This window comes from Tenrec ecaudatus, chromosome 13, assembly GCF_050624435.1.
Source record: "Tenrec ecaudatus isolate mTenEca1 chromosome 13, mTenEca1.hap1, whole genome shotgun sequence".
NCBI lineage: Eukaryota > Metazoa > Chordata > Mammalia > Afrosoricida > Tenrecidae > Tenrec > Tenrec ecaudatus.
In genome coordinates this window covers 81,418,891-81,444,715 of record NC_134542.1, presented here as the reverse complement: position 1 = coordinate 81,444,715, position 25,825 = coordinate 81,418,891, and the positions used below count along the sequence as shown (strand labels likewise).

Sequence of the window (25,825 nt, the reverse complement as noted above, 5' to 3'; positions counted from 1 at the left end):
ATGCTAACATGTTAATATCCCTAATAAATATCCTTAATCCTTACTATTGTCTGTGAATTTTAAGTGGCTATTGGAATGAATTACCAAACCCAGCAGAGAAGTAGAGTATTATGGGAAGAATGGTTGGTCAGAATAGGTTAAGAAAGATAGAGGGTAGAAGTATGTCTGGCCCCTGTCTCATAGCCATATGGAAGCAAAGGAGGTCAGGTAAGGCGAATAGAGAAAATTATATAAGAAAGAACTAGCAGGAGGTAAGTGATGTCAAAACAAGATGGTGTGATAGGGAGTGACTGATCAGGAGAGACTTCTTTTTTTTTAATCATTTTATTGGGGCTCGTACAATTCTTTTTTTAAAATTGTTTTCCTAAATCATTTTTTAATTTAATAAATCTTTTTATTGGGGCTCATAAGGCTCTTATCACAGTCTGTACATACATCAATTGAGCAAAGCACCCTTATACATTCGTTGCCCTCATCATTCTCAAAATTCACCTTCCACTTGGGTTCCTGAAATCAGCTTGGTTTCCTTATTTTCTCTCCCCCTCCCTCCCCGTTCCTCCCTTCCCCCTGAACCCTTAATAGTTTATAAATAATTACTTTATCTTATCTTACACTGCCTGGCATCTCCCCTCACCCACCTTCCCATTGCCCATCTCCCAGAGAGGAGGTTACACATAGATCTCCAAGATCGGTTCTCCCTTTCTACACCCCCTTCCCTCCTGGTGTCGCCACTGCTACCGCTGGTGTTGAGGGGTTCATCTGTCCTAGATTCCCTGTGTTTCCAGATCCCTACTGCACCGCTGTGCATCCTCTGGTGTAACCAGGTCCGCAAGGTAGAATTGGGGTCATGATAATTGGGAGGGGAGGAGGCATTCAAGAACTAGAGGCAGGTTTTGAGTTTCATTGTTGCTACACTGAACCCTGAGTGACTCATCTCCTCCCCACTACCCCTCTGCAAGGGATATCCAGCTGTCTACAGATGGGCATTGGGTTCCCATCACGCACTCCCCCTCATTCACAGTGATGTGATTTTTCCCCCCTGCCTTCGTTGTTTGAGACCTGGTCCCCTCTGCCCTTCACGATCACACATGTTGGTGTGCTGCTTCCATGTGGCCTTTGTTGCTACTGGGCTAGATGGCCGCTTGTTTACTTTCAAGCCTTTAAGTCCCACTGATGCTATATCTCTCAATAGCAGGGCACCATCATCCTTCTTCACCACACTTGCTTATGCACACATTCATCTTCAGCGTTTATGTGAAGAAGGGATTAACACAATGATTGTTTTTGTTCCTTGGCATCTGCTACCTGGTCCGTTCAACACCTTGTATTCGCTTAGGCTGTGTGCTTCTTCTCTGTGGGCTTTGTTGCTTCTGAGCTATATGGCCACTTGTTTGCCTTCAAGCCTTTAAGACCCCAGATGCTATATCTTTTTGATAGCCGGGTGCACGTACAATTCTTATGACAAACCATACATCCATCTATTGTGTCAAGCACATCTGTACATTTGTTGCCATCATCATTCTCAAAACATTTGCTTTCTACTTGAGCCCTTAATCAGCTCATTTTCCCCCTACCTCCCTACTACCTCTCCCTCATGAACCCTGCCTAATTCATAAATTATTATTTTGTCATATCTTACGCTGTCCGACGTCTCTCTTCATCCACTTTTCTGTTGTCCATCCCCCAGGGAGAAGGTTATATGTAGATCCTTGTAATCGGTTCCCCCTTTCTACCCTACCTTCCCTCCACCCTCCAGGTATCACCCCTCTCACCACTGGTCCTGAAGGGGTCATCTGTCCTGGATTCTCTGTCATTCCAGTTCCTGTGTGTACCAGTGTACATCCATCCTCTGGTCTTGCCAGATTTTTAAGGTAGAATTTGGATCATGATAGTAGGGGGTGGAAGCATTTAAGAACTAGAGGAAAGTTGTATGTTTCATCGTTGCTACACTGCACCCTGAAAGGCTCATCTCCTCCCCGCAATCCTTCAGTAAGGGGGTGTCCAGTTGCATACAGATGGGCTTTGGGTCTCTACTCTGCACTCAGCCACATTTACAATGATATGATTTTTTGTTTTTTGATGCCTGATACCTGATCCCTTCCACACCTCGTGGTCACACAGGCTGGTGTGCTTCCTCCATGTGGGCTTTGTTGCTTCTCAGCCAGATGGCCGCTTGTTTACCTTCAAGCCTTTAAGACCCCAGACGGCTATATCTTTTGATAGCTGGGCACCATCAGCTTTCTTCACCACATTTACTTATGCACACATTTGTCTTCAGTGACTGTGTGGGGAAGCTGTACATCATGGAATGCCAATTTAATAGAACAATGTGTTCTTGCATTAAGTAAGTACTTGAGTGGAGGTCTAATAGGCCAGACCTCTTGAACAACAAGACAATTAAGTCAAAATCTAAATGACAGAAAGGGCCATCAATGGAATAGCAGAAAGGGTGCAAATGCCTCAAAACAAGACCAAACCTGACATATGTGAGGAACAGAAAGATGGCCAGAACAAGTGTGACTGAGCTCCCATGGGAAAGGGGACTGTCATAGAGGAGACGACACTGAAGCCTGTCCCAGACGGAGAATCCAAGGGCCAGCAGGAACCCCTCGGGGACTTCTGGCAGGGGTGACTTGACCTGTTCTACATTAAGAAGAATGTCCCATGAGGAAGGCAAGTAATGAAAACAGGGTGAGCCCACTTCAGGCAAGAAAAGAGGGCTCTTGGACAGATTCAAGAATATTTTTAAGATACGAAGTAAACATAATCTTCTAGGTACAACAAACACATTTGCTTCTTATCACAAATTGTTTTAAGTGGGACAAAGATAAGATTCTACTACATTTTCACACAAAAAAGCATTAAGAAACCATTTGGTGGTGCCTGGAAAAGGGGCCATAGAATTGCCATAAAAGAGAAAAATTGAAACAACAGCTATTGTGAAGTTGACGCTTACTCATGGTGAGTCCTTGTGTCCAGAGTGGGATTGCTTTCTGATTTATGTGAGGGAGATTGTCAGGCCATCCTCCCTTCCTTGGGTGGTTCAAATGACCACTTTTTGGTCAACAGAGCTTCATGAAGTGCTCCCCAGGGATTCCAGAATTGCCAAAGACCCAGCAATTCTACCCCTATGTCTGTAGCCATAGGAACTGAAAGCAGGGACAGAAATAGATATGTGTATAACATTGCTCATTGAGCATTATTCATAATGGCTGAAATACGCAAACAACCCAACTCTCCATCAAGAAAAATAAAATGGATAAATAAAACGTAGCATATACCAACAATGGAGTATTATTTAGCCATAAAGAGAAATGAAGCCCTGATACATGCTGCCATGTAGGTAAACCTTGAAAATATAATGGTACATGAAATTACATCAGACACAGAAGAACCAATATCATATGATCCCTCTTATATGAAATATCTAGACCAGACAAATCCATTAGACCCAACGAAGATTAGTGGTTTCAGGGACCAGGGAAAGGAGGGAATGGGAAATTGGGGGGGGGGATAAAAGTAACATCCTAACCTCTTCCAGCACTCTCCCTGAGTTGGCCTGTGCGTCTGAGTGCTGTGAAATGTGCTGCTGTCTGTATTGAAGATCCGCTCTCAACTGCTGAATAGAATCGACCACGTTTCTAAGATACGCACACCATTGTTCTGAGAGCTGTTGTTCTATCATGAGGGGGGGAAATGCACCAGAGAAACATAATTATTTTAAGTTTCTTCAGGAATAGATCATTAAAATGCCACTTTACTAGGGGATTCATTTAAAAGGGGTCCTGGTGGCACTGCTGGGCACGTGTTCAGCTGACTGAGCACAAGGCTGACAACCCAAAGCCATCAGCTGCCCCAGGGAGAGAGAGGAGGCTGTCTGCTCCCACAGAGGTTCAGCCTCGGAAGCACTCTGTAGAGTTTTGATGAGTCTGAATGGGCTCCAAGGCGGCGGGACTTTAAGAAGAACCGAGCAGAGCAGTTGCTAGTAAAGGAACATGAAACAACTGGCTCAAGTTCATTCTTCAAAACAAAAAAACCCTTTGAATATAAGATCAAAAATCTCACCGAAATCCATAAGGTCAGAAAGGCATTCATTTCCAATGTTCTCCTCATTAAGAACAGATTTTATTTCCAATTCGACTTTACATCTGAAATGGATGTTATCTTAATCATTTCTAAATACATAATCATAATTTTTCTTGCAAAATAACTGGCAGTTCAAATTTCCAATCTAATGTGGTTGATTTTTTTCTAACCATATCAAATTGACAGTAACGGTTCTCCCGCTTTTCCACTGAGGAGCCCTGGTGGTCTGGCGGTCAGCAAAACAAAGTCAGCTATTCCAAACCACCAGCTCCTCTATGGAAGAAAGAAAAGGCTTTCCACTCCTGTAGAGAGCAAGCGTCTGGGAAACTCACTGGGGCCGTTCTGTCCTGCGCGATATGGCCACTAGGAGTTGGAATTGACTCAATGGCAGTGAGTTTTTAGGCTTGTGGTGCTGAGATTACAGTCACAGAGAACAACCTGTTGAAGTTAAGAGTGGAATCGAGGATAACCAGTTTGTGTTCCCCAAGATAGTCACTGCCACCCCTAGCTTCTACAGAGCATTCTCAATTTTGATGAACTTTTTGAAGAATCTTCATATTAATCTACTTTTTAGATATTTTCAGCTGCAGTAAAATCAGTGCAGGAAGTTAAGGGACTAAAGGGTGGTTTGAGGCCTCGGGGATTTACTATCAGCACAGGTCTTCATCTTTCCAGGATGGAGCCGAAGTTGTAGGTAGCCGTCTTCTCAGAACATTAAACACAATGCAGAGCTTCCTGGAACTTCCAGACTGCCATCTTCTATCACCAGTGTCCACGTACTTGCCAATTTCAGCCGGACCAGTGAGGTATGGGTGCAGGAAAGAGATGGAGTCTGGTGTCATTTAAGCAAACAATAATCAAAGGTTTGCGGATCGTGAAGGCCAGAGAAAGAGACTGTGCTTAAATCGCCCAAGTGAAACTCAAACCCTGGACATTTGCAATAAAATAACAATAATTAGGGGTTGAAACAGAAGCTTGATCCCTTCAACATGAAGTAATTCAGTATCATCCTAGATAGCTTGGTACCATTGGCTGAAGGAGTGAGCCCAGGACATGAGTCTTATGGTATTCATACTGGTCTCAAGTTGTTCTTTAAATATACAAGGAGATTCAAAAATATGTTAATGTCATTTTCCTACCAACGTGGGCCCCTTTCATACATTTCCACATATGTAATCGGCAACATCCCATGGCATCGTCTTCCAGTGAAAGCAGTTTTAACAAGAATGCCTGTAATTGAAAAGTATGAGCAAGAGGCAAGCACGCACACTCCTCACGTATTGACCTGGTTACGTCCCAAAGACCACGTTGCTGCATAAAACGTGGTGCTATGTGAACAGTGTGCGTGCAGAAAGGAAGCTTGTTTTGTGTAGAAAATTATAGCAGAAATAGGCTACCTCTTTCTTAAGAAAAGGAAAAATCCACATGAATATAGTCACTGGATTCCAAATGAAACAGACAAAAATGACAGGCCTTTCGTCTCAGTCCTGTTCAAGCTGTAGCTTTAAATGTTCATGGTGATGGCTTAATTCACGATGAAAGCCACAGACCCTCTGATGAGAGGAGTACAGTGTTGAATAGTTCTGACATGCTCTGATGGAAACTCGCCCAGTGCTTACCTGAGTTCACTGAGCCTTTGGTGTTCCTGCCACCACACTTGCTTGTGCTGTTTTATTAGTGTTAGTTCTTTAGAGTTCTTTGAAGTCTGGACTGTTTTTCTGATCTAGATTTAGGGGAACAAAAGAGGAACAGCTTGCATCGTTATCCCCAAAAGAACTCTTCCATCTGCATTGTCTAAAATCAACACTTTCTTGTTTTCAATCCTTACTAATTCATCTTATAACACAAAGCCTACCTGAACTAAGCATTAGGTGAAGCAATTAAAAGCTAGTGGAAAGATAGAATACTTTGAGATACTGACAGCCTTCAGAATTGTTTTTGAAGCACTCACGAGAAGAAACGTGAAGTAATTATTTTCCATGTATAAAATAAATAAGGCATTTCTTGAAGCAGCCTCAGAAAGTGTTGCAAGAACATCCTACGTACAATTTTCTCTCCACATGGACCCATCTTTCCATGAAGAATAATGAGCATCATTATTCCCATTTCTCAGATGAACACACAAAAGAGGTTAAGAAGATTTTGTCAAGCTTATGAAGCTGGTAAGCAACAAAACTACAGTTCAAACCTTGGTGTTCAGGATTTGTGGTTCAAGGGCTCTTTCACCACCTCATGGGGATTTTTATCTGATTCCTCAGATAAAAAGGCTTCCAATGCATGGATAGAAAACCAAAGCCAAACCCACTACCAATGAATAGGTTCCAGCTCAGAGTGACCCTCCACACACGGCTTCCCAAAGTGTAAACCTTGGTGGGAGCAGACAGCCTCGTCTTTCCCTCCCACAGTATCTGGTGGGTTTGAACTGCCCTGCTTCTGACTGATCACCCAATGCTTCCTGGACTATGAATGGCAGCAGGATTCAGTTTCTACTTGAAATATGATCTTGAACACATAGTTTTAAGTTATAAAACTTTGTAAATAAAATTTTTTAAATGAAATGTGCTTAGGCAAATATTTATTTGAAGGCAATTTAACAAAAGGGAATAATAAGTCATGTAACACTGAAACGGAAATTGTCCAACTAAGCTAGATGTTTCCCCCCAATTGTGTGACCTTAAAAAATATATTAAAGCTCCGTGATTACTGGTGACAGGTTGTGTGGCCTGGCGCCATCTGCTTTCAGACCTGCCTCTTGCCGTGCTCCTGATTTGCTCCCGATCACAGAGCTGGCTGTGCTTCGCAGGCACCGTATCAGCGGGCTTCCAGGTGGGTCAGCAACACAAGATCCTTGTGTCGGAGCAATCAAAGGGGACAAAGAAGGGAGAAGCCACGGGGTTTCTCTACTCCCTTCTCTGACTTTAGACGGGTCTCCAGGAGCACCTGCTCAACGTACCCCCGCCCCCGATTCCAAGTTTCTCTAGACCACCCTGCAATAGTCCCAGCTCTCTCTGGGTAACCTTAGCTTATGGGACCTGGGATAGCACTGCCTTTTCTAATGTCCCTCTGACTCTGGAAGAAGCAACTTCCTGCTGCTATTCATCCCTCTGTATTGTTTCACCAACCTCTTTTTGTCTTCTAACTTGTCTATCAGCATCTTCCCACATTAAAACAAACACACACACAAAAACCAGACTCACTACCATCAAGTCAACACGTACTCATAGCAACAATAAAGAGTATAGACTGTTCCACTGGGCTTCTGAGTCTGTAAATCTCAGAAGCCGCCTCTATGTCAACTTAGAATGGCTAGTAGATTTGAACTGCTGACCTTGTGGTTAACAGTCCAACATGAAACCCTCTACACCACCAGGGTTACATTAAAGGTTCCTCTAAATACTCACGAGATGCTTGTTTCCTGGTTAGATTCTGACTGATACTCATTTGTACTCCCAATTTGTGCATCCCATATGAATGTTTTTAAACATCTACAAATGCTCTGCCCTCAAACCAGAAATTTTGTGAAATACATATATAATTATTTTCTCTGCTTCTAGAGTATTTAGTACCCTGAGAGCTTTAACAGATAAATACTGAGATATAAAATCTTCAGAGAACCATTCTGAAATGGAATTTTTATAATACATGCTATTTCAGGCTGTCATCCACTGATTACCTTAACCTTGAGTTTATCTTTCTGATGCTCTACTTACTGATTCAAAATTAGGCGCAAGAGAAAACATCATAAACCAAAGATAACTAAAAAAATACAAAGTCAAACCTTTTCATCAGGAGATGTCACAGTAATGAGAAAGAAGATGCATTTAAATAAATATAGGATATTGTAGAAGACACTCACAGTCTCTTCCTACAAAGGAGGAAGAAATGCACAGCATCCCTCAAATTTACCACCCTGCTGTTTACTTTAAGTCATTCCAACTATTTGTGATTTATAGACTCTGAAGTTAGTTGCAACAGACACAACTTTAACCTTTGGGTTTCTTTGACATATTTGGTTCATATTATCCATAAAAGAAAGTATTTTGTGGGAAGATGTGAACACATTTTTAGAGTTAAAAAAGAAAAAATCAATGATACTGCCTTTGGACCCAGTGCAAGGCCAATTACATCAACTATAAAAGTCAAAATAAATCTACTCTTTTTAACTAGACACTTCCAGTATTTTTCAATGCATCCTGATCTTTATAAATTCACTCATTGATTCTCTCTTCAGGCCCAAAGTGAAGAAAAATATAATCTTAACAAAAAAATTAAAACAACCTATTTATCATGATAGAGTTTTCTATGTAATTCTAATTCATCATATTGGGCAATATATCAGATGAAACCAATAAAGAGGTTTTAAAAATGTAAGGTGGATAATGATTTACATAAAATGCTGTGGAATGTAAATTTGCTAGAAAACTAATTCCAGCACTTGTCTGTCCGTCTGTCACACTGTGGTGGCTTATGTGCTGCCATGGTGCTGGAAGCTCTGCCACTGGGACTTCACACACCAGCAGGTCACCCACAGGGAGCAGGTGTCAACAGAACCTACAGACTAAGACAGACTACACGAAGGAACATAGGCTGTCCACTTTTGAGAAATTAGCCACTGAAAACCATATGAAACGCATTGAAACACTGTCAGCCACTGAAGCAGAACATTGTCAAGAGAGTGCCAGAAGATGAGCCATTCAGGCTGGAGAAACCAGCCAAACTCGCTGCCAGAGAGTTTATTCCAACCGATAGTTTCCCTGTAGCACAGGGCGGAATTGCCCTCACGGGTGCCCAAGAGGGCTAAGTCTTTATGACACTAAACACCTCATCCTTCCACCATAGAGCTGCTGGTGGTTTCAAACTGCTGAACTGTGGTTAGCAGCCCAACATATAACCCCTACACCCTCCATGCCACTATGGTTGTCTCTACTTAGAGAAGGCAACTCTTCCTTACGCATATTTTGAAATTTTCAAAGGGCGGCTTCAGAAGAAAAAGCAAAATATTATAATGAAATGTGCAAAGACCTAGAATTAAATAACAAAAAAGAAGCACACGCTCGGCATATTTTAAACTTAAAGAACTAAAGAAAAACCGTCAAGCCTCAAGCGGCTGTATTAAAAGATTCTATCTGCAAAATATTGAATGATGCAGGAAACATGAAGAGAAGATTGAAAGTCACCTTTCGATGCCTGCCCCAGCAGTGGCTCTCTGCACCCGATGGTGCTCTCTGCACAACTATGATATCCTTTTCAAGAACTCTTCTCAGTTGACTTTGGCAGTCACAAATCCACCTAATGCCACCACCAAGGGAAATGGAGGTCCCCTGGAGTGTACAGCCAGTCTTTTCATGGTCTCATTTTACCTTCCACACTTGTATTGTTAAGAAACTCAGGTTAAGAAATACCTCTGACTCCCCCAACTTCTAAACCCAATTCAAATGGTGGCCAGAAGGCCAGAGTGGCAAAGTAAAATCAGATCTTCCTCGAATATGCTGCTTCCACATCTCTTTTATCAAGCTAGAAAATGTTAAGAATCTCAAGTTTCACTGATTTGAAGAATGTATGATGGGTTTTTCTAGATGATGAATGTCAATATTATGTGTTTGGAATTTCACATACAAGGTGAAGAGTGACACCATCCAAAAATTAAGACATTGTTTCCTTAAAGGTAGGCTTAAAAATATGGACACTTTACATTCTATATATTTTAAGTGTTTTGTCTTTTCTTTTTTTTCCCTTGATTAATACTTGTAATTTTTTATTTTGCGATTATAGCTGTACAGGAAATTGCAAAGATAGTACAGAGAATGTCATGTACTCTTTACCTAGTTTTCCCAAGAGGAAAGATCTTGCATAATAACAGTACAACTTCAAAATGAAAAACTGACAACGGTACAGTGACTATTAACTAGATTATAGAACTTACTCGGTTTCACCAGATTTTACATGCATTCATTGCTGTGTGCATGTCCATGTTATTCTATGCAATTTTAACACAGGTATAGATTTGTGTAATTACATCAAGAAACAGAGCCATTCAATTCCCTTTTACACCAGTTCTTGTCTCTGGCTACCACTCATCTGCTCATCATTCCTGAAAGGGCTATTTCCACTTGCGGAAGACTGCAAAGAAAGCAGCTTAAAGGCTTGAAAGCAAACAAGCGGCCATCTAGCCCAGAAGCAACAAAGTCCACACGGAAGCAGCACACCAACATGGGTGATCGTGAAGGGCAGAGGAGACCAGGTCTCAAACAACAAAGGCGGGGGGTGGGGGGGTGGAATCACATCACCATAAATGAGGGTGAGTGTGTGATGGGGACCCAATGCCCATCTGTAGACAGCTGGATATCCCTTGCAGAGGGGTAGTGGGGAGGAGATGAGTCACTCAGGGTTCAGTGTAGCAACAATGAAACTCAAAACCTTCCTCTAGTTCCTGAACGCCTCCTCCCTCCCAATTATCATGACCCCAATTCTACCTTGTGTACCTAGTTACACCAGAGGATGTACAGAGGTGCAGTAGGATCTGGAAAGACGGGGAATCTAGGGCAGACGAACCCCTCAACACCAGCGGTAGGAGTGGCGACACCGGGAGGGAAGGGGGTGTAGAAAGGGAGAACCGATCTTGGAGATCTATGTGTAACCTCTTCTCTGGGAGATGGGCGATGGGAAGGTGGGTGAGGGGAGACTCCGGGCAGTGTAAGATAAGATATAATAATTATTTATAAACTATTAAAGGACCAAGGGGAAGGGGGGAGTGGGGAGGAAGGGGGAAGGAAACCGAACTGATTCCAGGAACCCAAGTGGAAGGTGAATTTTGAGAATGACGAGGGCAATGATTGTATAAGGGTGCTTTGCTCAATTGATGTATGTATGGATTGTGATAAGAGTTGTATGAGCCCCAATAAAAGGATTTAGTAATTTAAAAAAAAGAAAGAAAGCAGCTAGCAGCAGTCCCACACAGGTTTCCTTTCTTTGAGATGAGTGTGAAGGAGCATTCTGACTGTCAAGTGCATGTTTAACTTTAAAAGACATTTCCAAATTCTTTTCTAGAGTGGATGTACTGTTTTACTTTCCCATCAGATAGATGAGATATATTATTCAGAAAGGTCCAGTTTTTCTGTTCAAAATTCAACAGCATTTGGTATTATCACTATTTTTTCCCTTTAGCCATTCTGATGGCTATGTAATAACACAATGTGATATTAATTTTTTATTTCCCTGTCGACTAATGGTATCCCACATTTTTCCATATGTTTCCTCCCACTACAGACCTTCTTCATTTAAATGTCTATTCATGTCTCTGCCCGATTCCTGACTTTTTTACTTTGGAGATTTAACCATTCTTTGTATTTCCTAGATTGGTCAGATAGATTAAAGGTTTATATAAAAGTTCCCTCAATTTGTAGCTTTCCTTTTCTTGAGTTTTTCACAGAGCAAAATTTTAATTTGGATGGAGTTCAATATGCCAATGCTTTGCTTTTGAGGTTCAAGCTGTTATGGGGACATCTAAGAGTTGATTGCTTGCCCTAGATCCTGAGGATTTTCTCCAATTTTTTCTAAATGTTGCCTAAATGTTTTTCTAAATGATATCTTGCATTTACGTTCACGGTTCATTTTTAGTTACTTTTTATAAAAACGTGGTGGTTTAGGTTGCAATTCATATCCTTAAGGAGGGGGACTATGGATGCCCACTTGTGAAAAAGGCTATCCTTTCCTCTAGTTAATTGCCTTTGCACCTTTGTCAAAATTACTTGGGTATATTTGTATAGGTCTGTTTCTGGGTGTCCATCCTCCGCCAACACAGTCTTCATTACTGTGGCCTTATGTAGTAAGTCTTGAAATCGGCTTTATGTGAGTCCTCCAATTTTATATGTCTTCAAAATGGATTTAGTGTAATTAATTTTATATCTGGGGACTTTGCCTTTCCCCAGTTCATCTCCGGCTTATTCCAGGGAAGAAGGCTCTCGTGTAAGCACTTCTTTTTCATGTTGCAACTCCTGCAGATGCTGTTGGTTTTGCTCCAGCCACTCCAGGCGAGGCCCGCTGACTGCTGACGTCTGCCTGCACAGGTTCTTGGTAAACACGGAACCATTATGGATCTTGGTTACTGAGTCCAGATGAGGAAGGCTGTGGATCCTCCTATATGCATCCTGCTCCTCCTGGCACAGGATCTTGGGTAACTCTACTGCTGATTCAAGGCACATTTTCCCAATGGTGACACGAAGCACAATATGGATTGGGATTTCAACTCTCTCACACTCAGAGCTCTTCTGGGCCTGTACAGATTGGAAGCAAGTGTAGAGCACCCGGCCAGTCATGGTGTTTTTATCTTCAATGAAACAGGAAAAAATCAGTCCTATAGGCTTTGGCCCATCATCTGGTACATGGCTTGTGCGTGAACACCAACATGAGAAGGCCAAACAGTGATATGAGGATGGGACTGGTACCAGCCCACAACTCTCATGGGGCAACCTGTGAGCTCGGCCAATCTCGCTGCCTCTGTGGAAGCCGCAGGCAACTGCTCTGGAGAAATCTCCACGGTCCTTCCTTTTATCAGGATGTCGCAAGATGATGACAGAGTGGATGTGAATAATCTTCCCAGTGTCAACCTTTTCACCAACTGTTCGCAATTCAGCTCCAGTAGGTGCAAATTTTGAGTCACTCCTATTGGGGCTTATGTCATCATTCAACTCCCTGATGCACAGCCCCATCACCTCCTTCTTCTCTGCGCTCAGAGCGTGGTTGAGGCAGACGAGGAAAGCGTCTGACTCCAGATGCACGGCCTGCACCACCTGCCCCGCCATCTTGATCCGACCGCCTCACCTCCGCCTCCTCAACTGTTTTGTCATTTCTAGAGATAAAGGATGGAATGTGGAGTGGAGGTTCCATTTTCCTTTTCATCATTCAATCTGTAAATCCATAATATGTTTAGATCATATTAAAATCTTTCATGGTTCTGTCTATGCACATTAGAAGGAACCTCCAGATGTTACTGTAAAACCTCCATGGGATGTTTCAGCAGTACTAATTTAATGGGGACATATTCTACATGAAAGTTTTACATGATTAAACTATCACTGTTCTTTTGGAACCTGAACTCTTACCGCGAGGCTTTGGATTTGATATTGCATTTGGCTTTTTATGTAGTTGGTATGCGTCAGCGAAAGAGTGATGGGGCTGTACCCCGCATCAAAGCACAATGAGTAAATTTTGCTGGTACACTTATCAAGTCAAATGGTAGGTACCTGTGATCGCCTATTCCCATCCAACAGAGCACCGGTTCATCAAGTTCAAACTGATTCCAAAAAAGTAGGAAGGACACTGACCTCAACTAATTTCAAAGTGCTGCTTCTATTTTTGTGTTGGCTAAATACGTTTTACAATGTAAAACGTCAACTGTTCTCAAAGTAAAGCAAAAGAAATCTTGAAAGGAAAACATGTGATGGAGCCAAAAATATTGTAAATCAAGAATTTGGGAAGTGAAACTGGAAACTAACTTCCATTAAATTCATAAAACTTTTATACTCTTTCTATACATACCATTTTTAAACTCTATGAATCAGAATAGTCATATTTGGAACACTTTCTGCATCTATCAATATTTTTAGATAGTTAGAACCTGGTCCTATGCCTAAAGTAGACTTGATTCTGGAAAGCGAACTTTAACAACTGCCACAATGCACAGAAACCTTTTTAACATGCACTCTCTATGAAGTCTTGTTTGAGCACTGATGCTTAGATATTCCAATATCTAACACAAACACAGTATTTTAATAACCAAAGACATTTCCCCCATCTCTAGATGCCTCTACAGAAGAACAACCAGATCCAATAGATCTCAAGCTACCAAGGTCCAAATGATTGCTCCCTTTAGTTTCATATCTGAATGCTACACATCAGTTTTGGATTGCAAATTACAAATTATGTTTGTGCGTTTATGCCTTGATTTATAGTAACCCCTAATATTGTGGAAATGACTCACATTTAACACAAACTATAAATAAAAATAAATGCCTGGAAGAGCAAAAAAAAAGATAGAAAAAATACACAGAGTCACTATACCAAAAAGAAGTAATCGACAGTCAAACATTCCAAGCGGTAGTATATGAGCAAGAATCCATGGTACTGGAGGAAGAAGTTCAAGCTGCACTGAAAAACATTAGGCAGAAACAAAGCTCTAGGAATTAAAGGACTATCTATTGAAATGTGCCAACAAACTGATGAAGCACTGAAAGCATGCGTTTGTCTAGGCCAGGAAATTTGAAAGACAGCTACTTGACAAACCAACGGGAAGAGATCCATATTTGTACTCATTCCAAAGAAAAATGACTCAGCAAGCTCAAATTATAGAGCAATATCATTAATATCACATGAACGTGACATTTTGCTGAAGATCATCTCACAATGGTTGCAACAGTTCCTTGACAGGAGCTGTCAGAGGTTCAGGCTGGATTCAGAAGAGGACTTGGAACAGAGGATACCATTAGTTATGTCAGATGGACCTTGGCTCAAAGTACAGAATACCAGAAAGATGTTTACTTGTGTTTTATTGAATATGCAAATGCATTCAACTGTGTGGAACACAAAAAAACCATGGATAACCTGGAAAAGAATGAGAATTCCAGAACATTCCATTGTGTTCTTCAGGAACATGTACATGGGTCAAGAGGCAGTTGTGAGAAAAGAAAAAGGAAATTGTACACAGTTAAAAGTGAGGAAAGGTGTGCATCTCACCACTGACCAAATCATCAGAAAATCTGGATTATATGAAGAATAATTTAGCATCAGCACTGGAGGAAGGCTTATAAACAACCTGTGCTGTTCGGATGACACACATTTTCTTGCAGAAGGTGAGAGAGACTTGAAGCACGTGTTGATGAAGATCAAGGACTGCAGCCTTCAGTATGGATTGTAACTCAATGTGAAGAAAACAAAAATCCTCAGAACTCAGTCAAAAGGCAATACAATGATAAGTGGAGAAAATATTGATATACTCTGGATTTACATATTTATATGGATTATATAGCAATCAAGTGCTGTTAACATTTCAAAAATAAAACAAACGCTCTGAGATGAAATTTCTCCTCTGTCAGCTTGGAAAAAACTCAAATGCTTAATAGAACACCTCTGCTGAGGCTATGGGAAGCAGTAGCTTTTCCATTGCTGATGGGAACAACAAATGAAACAACCTATATAGAAGGGAATTTGGAGTTGAATAGGAAAATTTCATATGGACTTACCCTCTGGCCTAGTAATATCATTTTTAGAAATCTACCTGAAAATCATTTTGCCAAAGTATAAAAAGATATATGCACAACCATTATCCCCAAATTATTTGTACATTTTCTTTACACTGCCAAAAAAATCACAGCAGGAAAATTACATCAATTAGAGTTCGCATCCCACCTAAGAGCCAAAGGGCAGCATTGCCCCAAGACAAAGTTCAGAGGATGAGGAAAGGAGAAATGGAAACAAGAAACATAGAGAGGAATTGGGACATGTGATGGTCCATTGAGGGAATTTCAATGAATCAGAATAAGTGTGAATTGCTGAATGTAAAACTATGATCTGCTCTATAAACCTTTACCAAATGTACAATAAAAAAAGTTTTAAAATAACAATTAAAAGAGTTTTTGCCAAAGTAGTTTGAACCTGGATCTGCTGCAGTCTTGAGAGGCAACTACTGATTTACTGGAAATACAAAAGGAAGAGAAACACAACAAATCGCACCAGTAGAGTGCGTTAGCAAAATCTAGAAGCTATGCAGGTAAAACAGTACAATTTCCTCGAAAATACATAACAAGAAGTACAAAAAAGACAAAGGAAGAGGTCTCAAATATAGGAACCAGTGGTAAGATTTGAATCTTATTTACCTGCTGAATGAATACAGTTTACATTTTTAGACAAATAATGCTGACTGAATATTTAAGTTTCTCAACAAAATTATGAACACCATTAGAGATAGGGATAGTATGACAAGACTGCCTTTTAAAACACTAGTATTTTCAGAGATGCTTGAATATTTATGGAGGAAACGGCGTCTGAGATTCGCTCTACAGCAGTCTGGCCGGGAGGATTGTGAGTGCGAGTATGAAGGAAATGGAGGCCAAGCGTTCATAATTGTTAGAGGTAGATGTTATTAAGTGGAGGTTCATTGTATTCTCTATTTGTGCAGATGCTTACAATGTTACATAGTGCAAAACAAATTTAATAATTATTTGAAAGATAGTTAAGTTGAACAACAAAATTGTTATTCTTGATCAAAGGAATTCCAAGAAAAATAATTATAAAGATCTCTTTTAGATTTAATAAGTTGGAAACTAACCATTAAGTGTAATGTTCCAATTTGGTCTCATTTTTCAGCTCGTATTTACTCTCTGGCTTCAGATTCACTCTCAGCCATTTGAAAGAAGAAGCAGAGTGGCAGACCTGGCATTTTAGGACTTGTGCATAATCAGTGTCATAGGGATTACATGATTATCATATCTAATTAGTATAATAATACAGATAATAGAAATGACAAGAAAATGTCCATTTTTATTCATTAAAAAATTTATCACTTCTTTTCCAGTATATTTAATTATTCTAGACGTAACTAAAGTAAAATATATCCTTATACACTGTAAATTGTAAAATTATATCATTCAGCTTAAGTCTGTGGATATTTAACAATGTAAGAGTAAAAAATGCTCTAATTGATGATGACGATTGAAAATTGTTGATCTCATCCACAAAAATAAGCAATTTTTTAAAATAAGCAATTTTAAGTATTTAAATAAATAGGAATCAACTGATATATATACAATAGGAAGAGAGAATTTGCTATCTAGTTAGCACACACACTGCCATGGAGTCGACTTCTATTCATAGTGACTCCATTGGACAGAGTAGAACTGCCCCTGTGGGTTTCAGAAACGAACAGGGTAGAAAGCCTTATCTTTTTCTCCTATATAGCATAGGAAAACTAATTTATTCTTTTGAATTGATACATAGTTTATGAATATTTCAATAATATGAGACAGAATAACCGATGATATAAGCAAAATGCTAATGAGCATGAACTAGCAGTCATAACATTAAACATAATAAACTTAAAGATTTATATTTAATTTCCAGTTATTTAATCCATCTAAGCCAGGATTCTGTCAAGAAAAAGCTCTTTAGGGGAAATGTTCACATCTTAAAAGAATAAGTTAAAAGCAAAATGTCAACTTGCCACCTCTAAATTAAATGAGAAGAGACGTCTCCAAAAATCATGGACGTCAACTTTCTCAATACACCTTCCTTAAACCAGATACAATAAAAAATGAAAAGAGTATGAAGGAAAAAAGAAAATATTAGAGAATGACAAGGTACCTCAACACATTTTGTCCCCACTAACCAAAACTCAAAGAAACAGAAATTACAAAATCTGAAGACATCTTCAAAAATACCTTGAAGAGGCAATTCCTCAGAGTTATTAACATGTGCAGGCTAAAATATGGAAGCAAAAAGCTTGTTAACATGATTTCTATAGACGGCAACCATTCTCAGTAGTTGAAGACAAAGGATTTTTTGAGATTTGCCAAGCTATGAATCCCAGGTCCAGAGTCATTGTTAGAAAATAAGTAACTGGAAAGACTTTTCCCGGATTACTTTTTTTTTAATTGATAAAAGAGTGGTGAGGCTATGTAAAATGCCAGTTGAAAATAAATATTTTATGTGGATCAAAACTCAAATAATAATAATAATAAAAGACTAGGTTCAAAGGACTCATCGAGCCTAAAGGAGCTCCTAAGACTATGGCCCGTCCAACCTGAAACCTGCATCCACCCTCATGGCTCAACTTTCCATCAAATGAGAAAACCACATGGTGAAAAATAACGCCAGAGAGGTGCTCTCTGCACTCCTTAGAACAAGCAGCCAGACCAGACCAAAGGGACAACATTTACCCAAGAGTAAAGATCAAAAAGTAAGAATGGGGAAGAAAGGAGGACAAATGAAAATGATAAACACAAGGAAGAACTGGGAAGTGTTGCTATATTGTGAGGATAGCAATCAATGTAATGAATCAAAATGTGTATGAATTATTGGATAGAGAACAAACGGGCTGTGTAAACTTTTAACCAAATCACAATTTGAAGTTTCAGGGGAAAAGATGTGAACACCTGTTGAATCTCACATATACATAATACAGTCACCAGAGAAGCAAAATAGCAGCTGAGGGTGCTAAAAAAATTACTGTCATTGTGCTTAACAGCACACATAGGAATATTAAAATTTTAAATATGTACTAGGGGTACCCAAAAAACAAATGAAAAGAGCTCTGCTGGGCAGAGCTTTCATAGCATGCATTTGTCCGCTCGGTGAGCCTTTAGCAACTCGCTCTGAGTTAGTGCACCCAGTGGCGTCCCTGGGAAGGTTCTCTCGGATCATAGTGAATTTTTTGTAAAAGCAGTTTTGCTGGAAATTCGTTTTGAGTGTGTGATGGCCAATTTAAGAGAACTGCATGTGGCTATGAAATTTTGTTTCCTGCGCAAGAGAAAATGCCACAGACACTGCTGAGGTGTTGAAGAGAGCTTGCAAGGGCAGCGCTATGGGGAAGCGCAAGTGCACGAGTGGTTCCTCATTTTTAAAAAGGTGAGATGTCCATTGATGACAAACCTCGTTCTGGACATCTGTCAACTTCCAAACAGACAAAAATGTCGATAAATTAATGCACTTCTGCTCAAAGACTGACGACAGGCCATTGAAAAGATGGCAAAGTTATCTGGACTATCTTGAAACTTGGCTCAGCAAATTTTAACAGAAGATTTGGGTGTGAGAAGGGCTGCTGGGAAATTTGTGCCTCAGGTTCTGACTGACCAGGAAAAAGAGCATTGAGTGGAAGCATGCCACATTTTGAAAGAACAGCTCTGACAGAACCCAGACTTTCTTCCCAAGGTCATCACTAGTGAGGAGACATGGTGCTATTCTTATGACCCGGCACGCAAACACCACTCAAACCAGTGGAAGAAGCCATCGTCACCTAGCCCTACCCCCCCCAAAAAAAAGCTCATTGGGTGAAATCAAAGATCAAAATGATGCTCATTTGTTTCTTTTTTTTTTTATGTGAGAGGGATAGTGCATTTGGAGTTCATTCCACCAGGTCTGACTGTTAGTCAAGCTTTCTGTTTAGACTACTCTGAAAAGGAACTCAAGAGAGGGTCCTGGGTAGACTGGGAGAACAAAGTGGAACAAAACTCAATATCATAAAATAGAACAGGCTTACTGATCTCATGGAGACTGGTGGAATACTGAGAATCTGGCCTTTGGCAACTCTTCACTCTTAGAACAGTACTCATTCCTCTGACTCAGCTTTAAACCCAACAATTTACAGGCTTGCAGAGGAAGAATAACATCCAAGAGGTATACACTTCTTAAAACAATCAAGCTTACCAAATAAAAAGGACAGCATTTGCTTATGGATAAAAACTCTTGAAAGTAAGACGAGACAGAAGAGAAGGATGAATAAAGATGGTAAAACACAGGGAGGGTGAAAGTGGGAAGCGTACTGGTACATCATGGGGATTGCAATCTACATATGAAGTTTTGAATGGAAAACCAATTTACGCTGTAAAGTTTTAGATTAAAAGAAAGTTTTTTAAAAATGTAAAAAAAAAAAAAAAGATTGTAGTAATAGAGTGTGACAAAAAAGACCTGCTTTGTGGCAAATGGGGGACTGATTTTGCCACCATGACCATGAACCTGGTCATCTCAGTACTCCAGTTTGGGGTCCAAAAAAAAGCTTGTCTCTCTTGCCCCATGTACCTGACTCACCTAACCTTGCTCTGTGTGACTTTTTTGTTTGTTTCTGCGAATGAAGAGGGACATAAAGTGACAGCGGTTTGATGATGCAGAAGAGGCAAAGAAAAAAACGAGGTGCTGTCAAAGAGGCATGTCTGAAAAATGTTTCCAAGAATGGAATTGCAGTTTTGACAACTGTATTAAGTATAATTGAGAGTAGTTTGAAGGTGATAAGTTTGGTTAAGAAATAGCTTGGGGGAAAAAGTCTTGGTTCTTTTGGGGTACCCCCTTTTGTGTGTGTGTGTGTACATATATATGTGTGTGTGTCACTACTTTTGTCTCTCTAGGCAATCCAGCCTAATGTAAATGTCTTCATAACATCAAATTGTTTTACAGTTAAATTTGATGCAAACATGTAATACTTTGGTTTTTAAATAGTTTCTATAGTTTGAGGAAATCTGAGCTTATAACAGTTCATGTATAAAAAACAGTTCATGTATATATGATACTTTATCCAGAATAAGATAGCAAATAGACTTTGGAATAATAATAGTATATATATCAAGTCCAAGCTGCACTGAAAGCATCAGCCGAAACAAGGCTCTAGGAATTAATGGAACACTAATTGAAATGTTTCAACAAGTGGATGAAGCCCTGGAAGCACTCACTCATCTATGCCAGGAAATTTGGAAGACAGCTATTCAGCCAACTAACTGGAAGAGATCCGTATTTGTAGCCATTCTAAAGAAGGTGACCCAGTATAATGCTCAAAGTATAGAACAATTCATTCATATCACATGCAAGTAAATTTTTTCTGAAGATCAACCAACAAGGGTTGTAAAAGTACATTGACAGAAAACTTAAGAGGTCCGAACAAGAGATATCACCTTTGATATCAGAAGGCTCTTGACTAAAAGCAGAGAATGCCAGAAAGATGTTTACTTGCATTTCATCAGCTATGCAAATGTATTCAACTGTGTAGATCACAACAAACTAGGGCTAGCCTTGAGAAGAATGAGAATTCCAGAACACTGCATTGTGTTCGTCATAAACTCACTTGTGCATGGATCAAGAGGAGTGCTTCAAAGAGAACGAGGAAACATTGCATGGACGTGTTCTCAGGAGAGATCGGTCCCTGGGGAAGGGCATCGTACTTGGTAAACAAGAGGGGCAGCGAAGAAGAGGGAGACCCTAGCCTGATGATGGACACAGTGGCTCCAATAACGGGTTCAAACCTAATCACACACACACACACACACACACACACACACACACACACAAAACACCCATAATGACAAGTGTGAAGATGGCCCAGGACTGGGCGTCACTTTCTTTCGCACATACAGTCGCTGTAAGTCAGACTGGACTCGACGGCACCTAACAACAACAGCAAACGTGTGTACAATGCAACGCCACACAAAACCAATCTAACATGAACATTGCAAAATCAAAATATAACTAAAAATTCCATCATATGTTGCTTTATCGATCCAGTTTTTTTTTCTTGAAAATGCTGTTCATAATAAACCTTATTATTTGCACAAGAGGAAACACTACAGTCCTAAAGCACACCACGAAAGATCCCAACCTACTGCATATAAGCACTGCATAGAAGCCCTCTTCGCTTATAGTCCAGGTTCACCTTCTCTTGGCTCAGAGCATGTTTGACAAAAAAGAATATTCTGGGAAGGGGAGGCTTTTGAAGGCATGTGTTTGTATTGTTAGAGAAGAGCCTTAGATCAGGTGGTAATTAAGACTGGTACTTATTAATATTTTTATTTTCCAGATTAAATTGAAGACCAATGGGATATCTATTTTTCTAGAATTAAAGTGGAATTTAGACCGGATAGGATTATGAACAAAAAATGGGTAATGAACACACAGTGTATAGCACAATACCTAGAAGTCTTCAGTAAGGTTAGCTCCTGCTCACTCACTACTATTCACCTTTGAAAGATTCTAAAATCTACTTTAAATACCATTTATTTTCACATTTGCAACATAAATATTATTATACTTCCTAGCAATTCAATTTTCCAAGAGTATAGGAAAAAAACAAAAAAAGATCATCTCTTACCTTCAGTTGTGTAGAAGCAGAAGCTAATTTTCTTGCTGCCGTCAGTGCATATAATTGTTGGTAGTCCACTGGCTTGTATACGGCGCTTCTTATCCCATTTTTCACACAGAATACCACATTACCTGTTTTTAATGAAAAATTGACAAGAAGTGGTGCCATGCCATTGTCAAAGACAGTTATGGAAACATGCTGATCTTGGATTTCATTTGCACATAGTTTTAAAATAAATATAATAAAAATATATTATAACATAAAACTTTAACCTCTCTTTCTAGAAACTCTTAAGTTACAACATTATCACTCTATTATTTTCAATAAATTACTTCTAAAAGGGTCTACCTCCCCCAAACCGCACTGCCTTCCAGGTAACTCCTTCCTTCCACTTAAAATGGTACAGAGATGCTTTTATTTAGGATACTTGATTGAGAATTTTTAAAAATTATCATGCCAAGATACAAAGTATATCTCATGTTATTCTTTTTATACAGAATGGATAAGAATGGTAAATATTTAAGTATCACATTATTGTGAATCAAATTAAGTAAATTGTTTATTATTGCTACTATTACACTCAATATATATTGTTTGTGGGTGCTGTTAAATCACTTCCAACTCAAAAAGATCCTATGTATGCAGACAAGGGAACAAAACACTGCCCTGTCCTGTGCCATCTGTGTTTCGGCGCATGGTTGCAGCCACAGTAACAATCCACCCCCTTGAGGATCTCCCACTTTTTCACTGGCCCTGCATCAAGCATGAGTTCCTTCTCCAGGAAGTCTAAGCAGCTCAAAAAAAGGAAGAAGAAGAAGGGGCGGGGGGAGAGAGAAGATCATGGAAACGGTCATGGGGAACCCTGGTGGCGTAGTGGTTATGCATTGGGTTTCAAACTGTAAGGTCGGCAGTTCAAAGCCGCCAGACATTCAGCGGAACAAAGGGTGGGCTTTCTACTCCACTAAAGAGCTACAGCCTCAGAAAACCACAAGGGCAGTTCTACCCTGTCCTGGGAGTTTGGATGTCCAGGGAGGAAGGTCCTCAACAAGACAGATCGACAAAGTGACTCCAACAATGGGCTGAAACAATAATAATTGTGGGGATAGTACAGGACTTTATAGGCAGGAGCTTTATCTATTTGCTTATCTCATACAATATTTGTCCTTTTATTACTGACTTACTTCATTTAGTATAAAGTTTCCAAGGTTTATTCATGTAGTATGTTCCCAGGACTAGAAAATCCTTCTATACAACCAGGAAATAATCTTTGTTTATCAACATTTTAAAAATCAACACTATACTTTTCTATCAAAAGCATATAATCTACTGTAAACCATCATACTGAGTTGAAAGTAGAAACAATACCTGAGCTACCATTTCGCCGAATTGTTACACATGGTTGGTCTGCTTTATTCATGTTTTCTACATCTGTCAAGAAAACAAGAAACGGTGAACCTAAAGCAACGCTCTTTCCAGGATGTTTAAAAACATGTGTTAACTGAAATGTTTGAGGGCGTAGGACCGAGTGTCATAGCCTGTTATACTTTATTAAACTTTTTCTTTTCTTTACTCCTGGAAGCCTCCCTGCTTTCTGCTATAGTTTTGCCTATTCTTGCTTCTTCTTAGTTCCCTTCTAAAGCACTGTCCCAGTTATTGGTAAGTATTTTGTGATTGAAAGAAAGTTGTGCTTGTTCCTGAAAGAAATTATATAAACCAAAGACTAAAGCAAGTGTCCAAAGTACTCACTACTTCCCGTAAAGGACTTCAGCAATTGTGGTACACATGGAGACTCAGTCAAGGCCCCACTTCTAGGAAGGCCTTGCTGTCCAGCTCTGAGGGTTATCTGAAGACAGAGAGAGACTCCAGCTGCCACCTCGTCAGGGTCAGCTTCAGCTGTGCAGAACAGCTTTATCAAAGCACATCCCATGTCTGAGCAAGGCAGAAATGTGAAGAAGGCCCAGCACGCTGGACCCGCTCTGCTGTACTCTGATGGACAATATGAGGGTAAGTCAAAAAAGTATTCCTATAAAGTCATTAAAACTTTTATTTAACAAAAGATGAAGCTATTCTTTCTTGACATATCCTCCATTTAGGTCTACAGTCTTCTTAAGGCCAATTTCCACCTCTCTAACCCTTCCCTGAAGAATTCTGATCTCTTCCATTTGCATCATGTAAAAACAGCAGATTTGGCATCCTAGAAGGGCTCAATTATGTTTCTTTCTGATGGCCTTTGAGTTTGGGGAACAGAAAGAAACGTGAAAGGTCAAGGTTGGAGGGTGGATGGGGTAAAGTTTCCTAATTTTCATTAACAACCTTTGCTACCTTCAAAGAATGAACAGGTGCATTATTGTGATGGGAAGAGGAAAAAACAAACAAACTTCAGAGTAGCTTTCCTGACCTTTTTATTACTAACACAGCTCTCAATATTCTTAAAACTTCATTGAAGTAAAGGCTGTGTGATCATCCTTTGCCTTTGCAATGTGATCAAGGTGGTTGCTTTGAAATCCCAGAAAGTAGTTGTCATAACCTTCTGTGCTAACCCTCTGCCCTGAATCAACTGACCCCACCGATCTTCTCGGAAGCTACTGGCTTTTTTATTGGACCTCCTTTTCTGAAGGACCCTAACAAGACCAAGTCAAGTGTGTTACTGACAGAGCTTGTCTGCAGCCAGCCACTGATCACAGAGACAGGTTTGAGCACGTGGTGTGTAGAATACACCTGCGTATGTATGAACTGAAATACTAATAGCAATACTTTTCTGACTTATCCTTTCTCCCCCTCCCCATCCCCTCACCGCCCACCCCACCACAAAGATAACTGCCACAAGAAGAGGTGGGGCCCCTCAACAACCTGGATCCCAAGAAGAAGGACAAATGGCTCCCTTGCCTCCTGCTGGTGGAGTTCTCTTGAGCCACATGACCCCAGGCTCTCCCTAATGTTTCTCTTCCACAGAACTAGGTGGGGGAAATGGTAGTTGGCAGTAATTCGATTTCTTCTAGCCCCTCAGAATAACTGCTATAATAATCCCCAAGTTCATACTCTAGGTCTTCCTAAATTCATAAGTCTACCTCTTCCTTTCATAGCCTTTCACTTTTCTAATCTTTAGTAGAATAGTCTACAGACAGAGGGCCTTCCTATATTTGTACTTTGCCAATCATGATGTCCTTCCCCAAGGACTGTCTCTCCTGACATGTCCAGAGTCAAGATGGATTGGCAGAGTGGCTGCAACAATAGGCTCAAATGGAAGAACGACTGTGAGCATGGTTCAGGACTGGGCAGTGTTTTTCTCTGTGGTACCCAGAGTCACTATGAGTTGAAAGTGAATTGATGGCAGCAACAACAGTAACTGCAGGCAGAGATCGTAAATGTAATTGACCTCAGAAGTATCAGGTAAGGTAAATGGGAGAAGGGACAAGGCAAAGGCTGTTAGGAGTGGGAGAAGACCAGGAAAAGTTAAAGACCATCTCACACCCAAAAATAATCACATACAGAGAAAGAAAGCATGATTCCACGATGCTATGCTGCATTCAGCAGCCAGCTTGTGGCCTGTGGTCTACAGCGCCTCCTCCCTAGGACACACTTCATTCTCCCACCAGTAAGTAGCTTAAGTGCTCAAATTTCCATGTTCATTTAGTACAGTGGTTCTTAACCTGTCGGTCATGACCTTTTTGAGAGTCAAATGACCCTTTCACAGGGGTCACTTAAGACCATCAGAAAACACATATTCCTGATGGTGTTAGGCACCGAGACATCGCTCCTCTATCTGTCTCCAGGTGGGTCTGCCCACATGCAGATACGCCCACCCACAGGTACCCGACATGAAGGCTGTTACCCATGCTACACCATGCTTCAAGACAAATTTTCATTTAGCTATAATTAAAAATAAATATTTCACAATATATAATTACA

General features: G+C 40.2%; 1 protein-coding gene and 1 pseudogene across 1 annotated transcript in view; both read right to left on the bottom strand.

The window, feature by feature from the left end:
* The window catches only part of CCDC148 (coiled-coil domain containing 148), a 337,076-nt gene that overhangs the window by 237,808 nt on the left and 73,443 nt on the right, over nt 1–25,825 (bottom strand). The window contains exons 3-7 of the mRNA XM_075529709.1: nt 23,282–23,344; nt 21,926–22,047; nt 5,706–5,809; nt 4,066–4,148; nt 3,533–3,678 (exon numbers count right to left, since the gene is read on the bottom strand). Coding sequence (XP_075385824.1) covers nt 3,533–3,678; nt 4,066–4,148; nt 5,706–5,809; nt 21,926–22,047; nt 23,282–23,333 — 507 coding nt within the window. The 5' untranslated portion in view covers nt 23,334–23,344. The remainder of the gene's footprint in view (nt 1–3,532; nt 3,679–4,065; nt 4,149–5,705; nt 5,810–21,925; nt 22,048–23,281; nt 23,345–25,825) is intronic.
* On the bottom strand, nt 12,027–12,891 carry LOC142424237 (lys-63-specific deubiquitinase BRCC36 pseudogene; annotated as a pseudogene).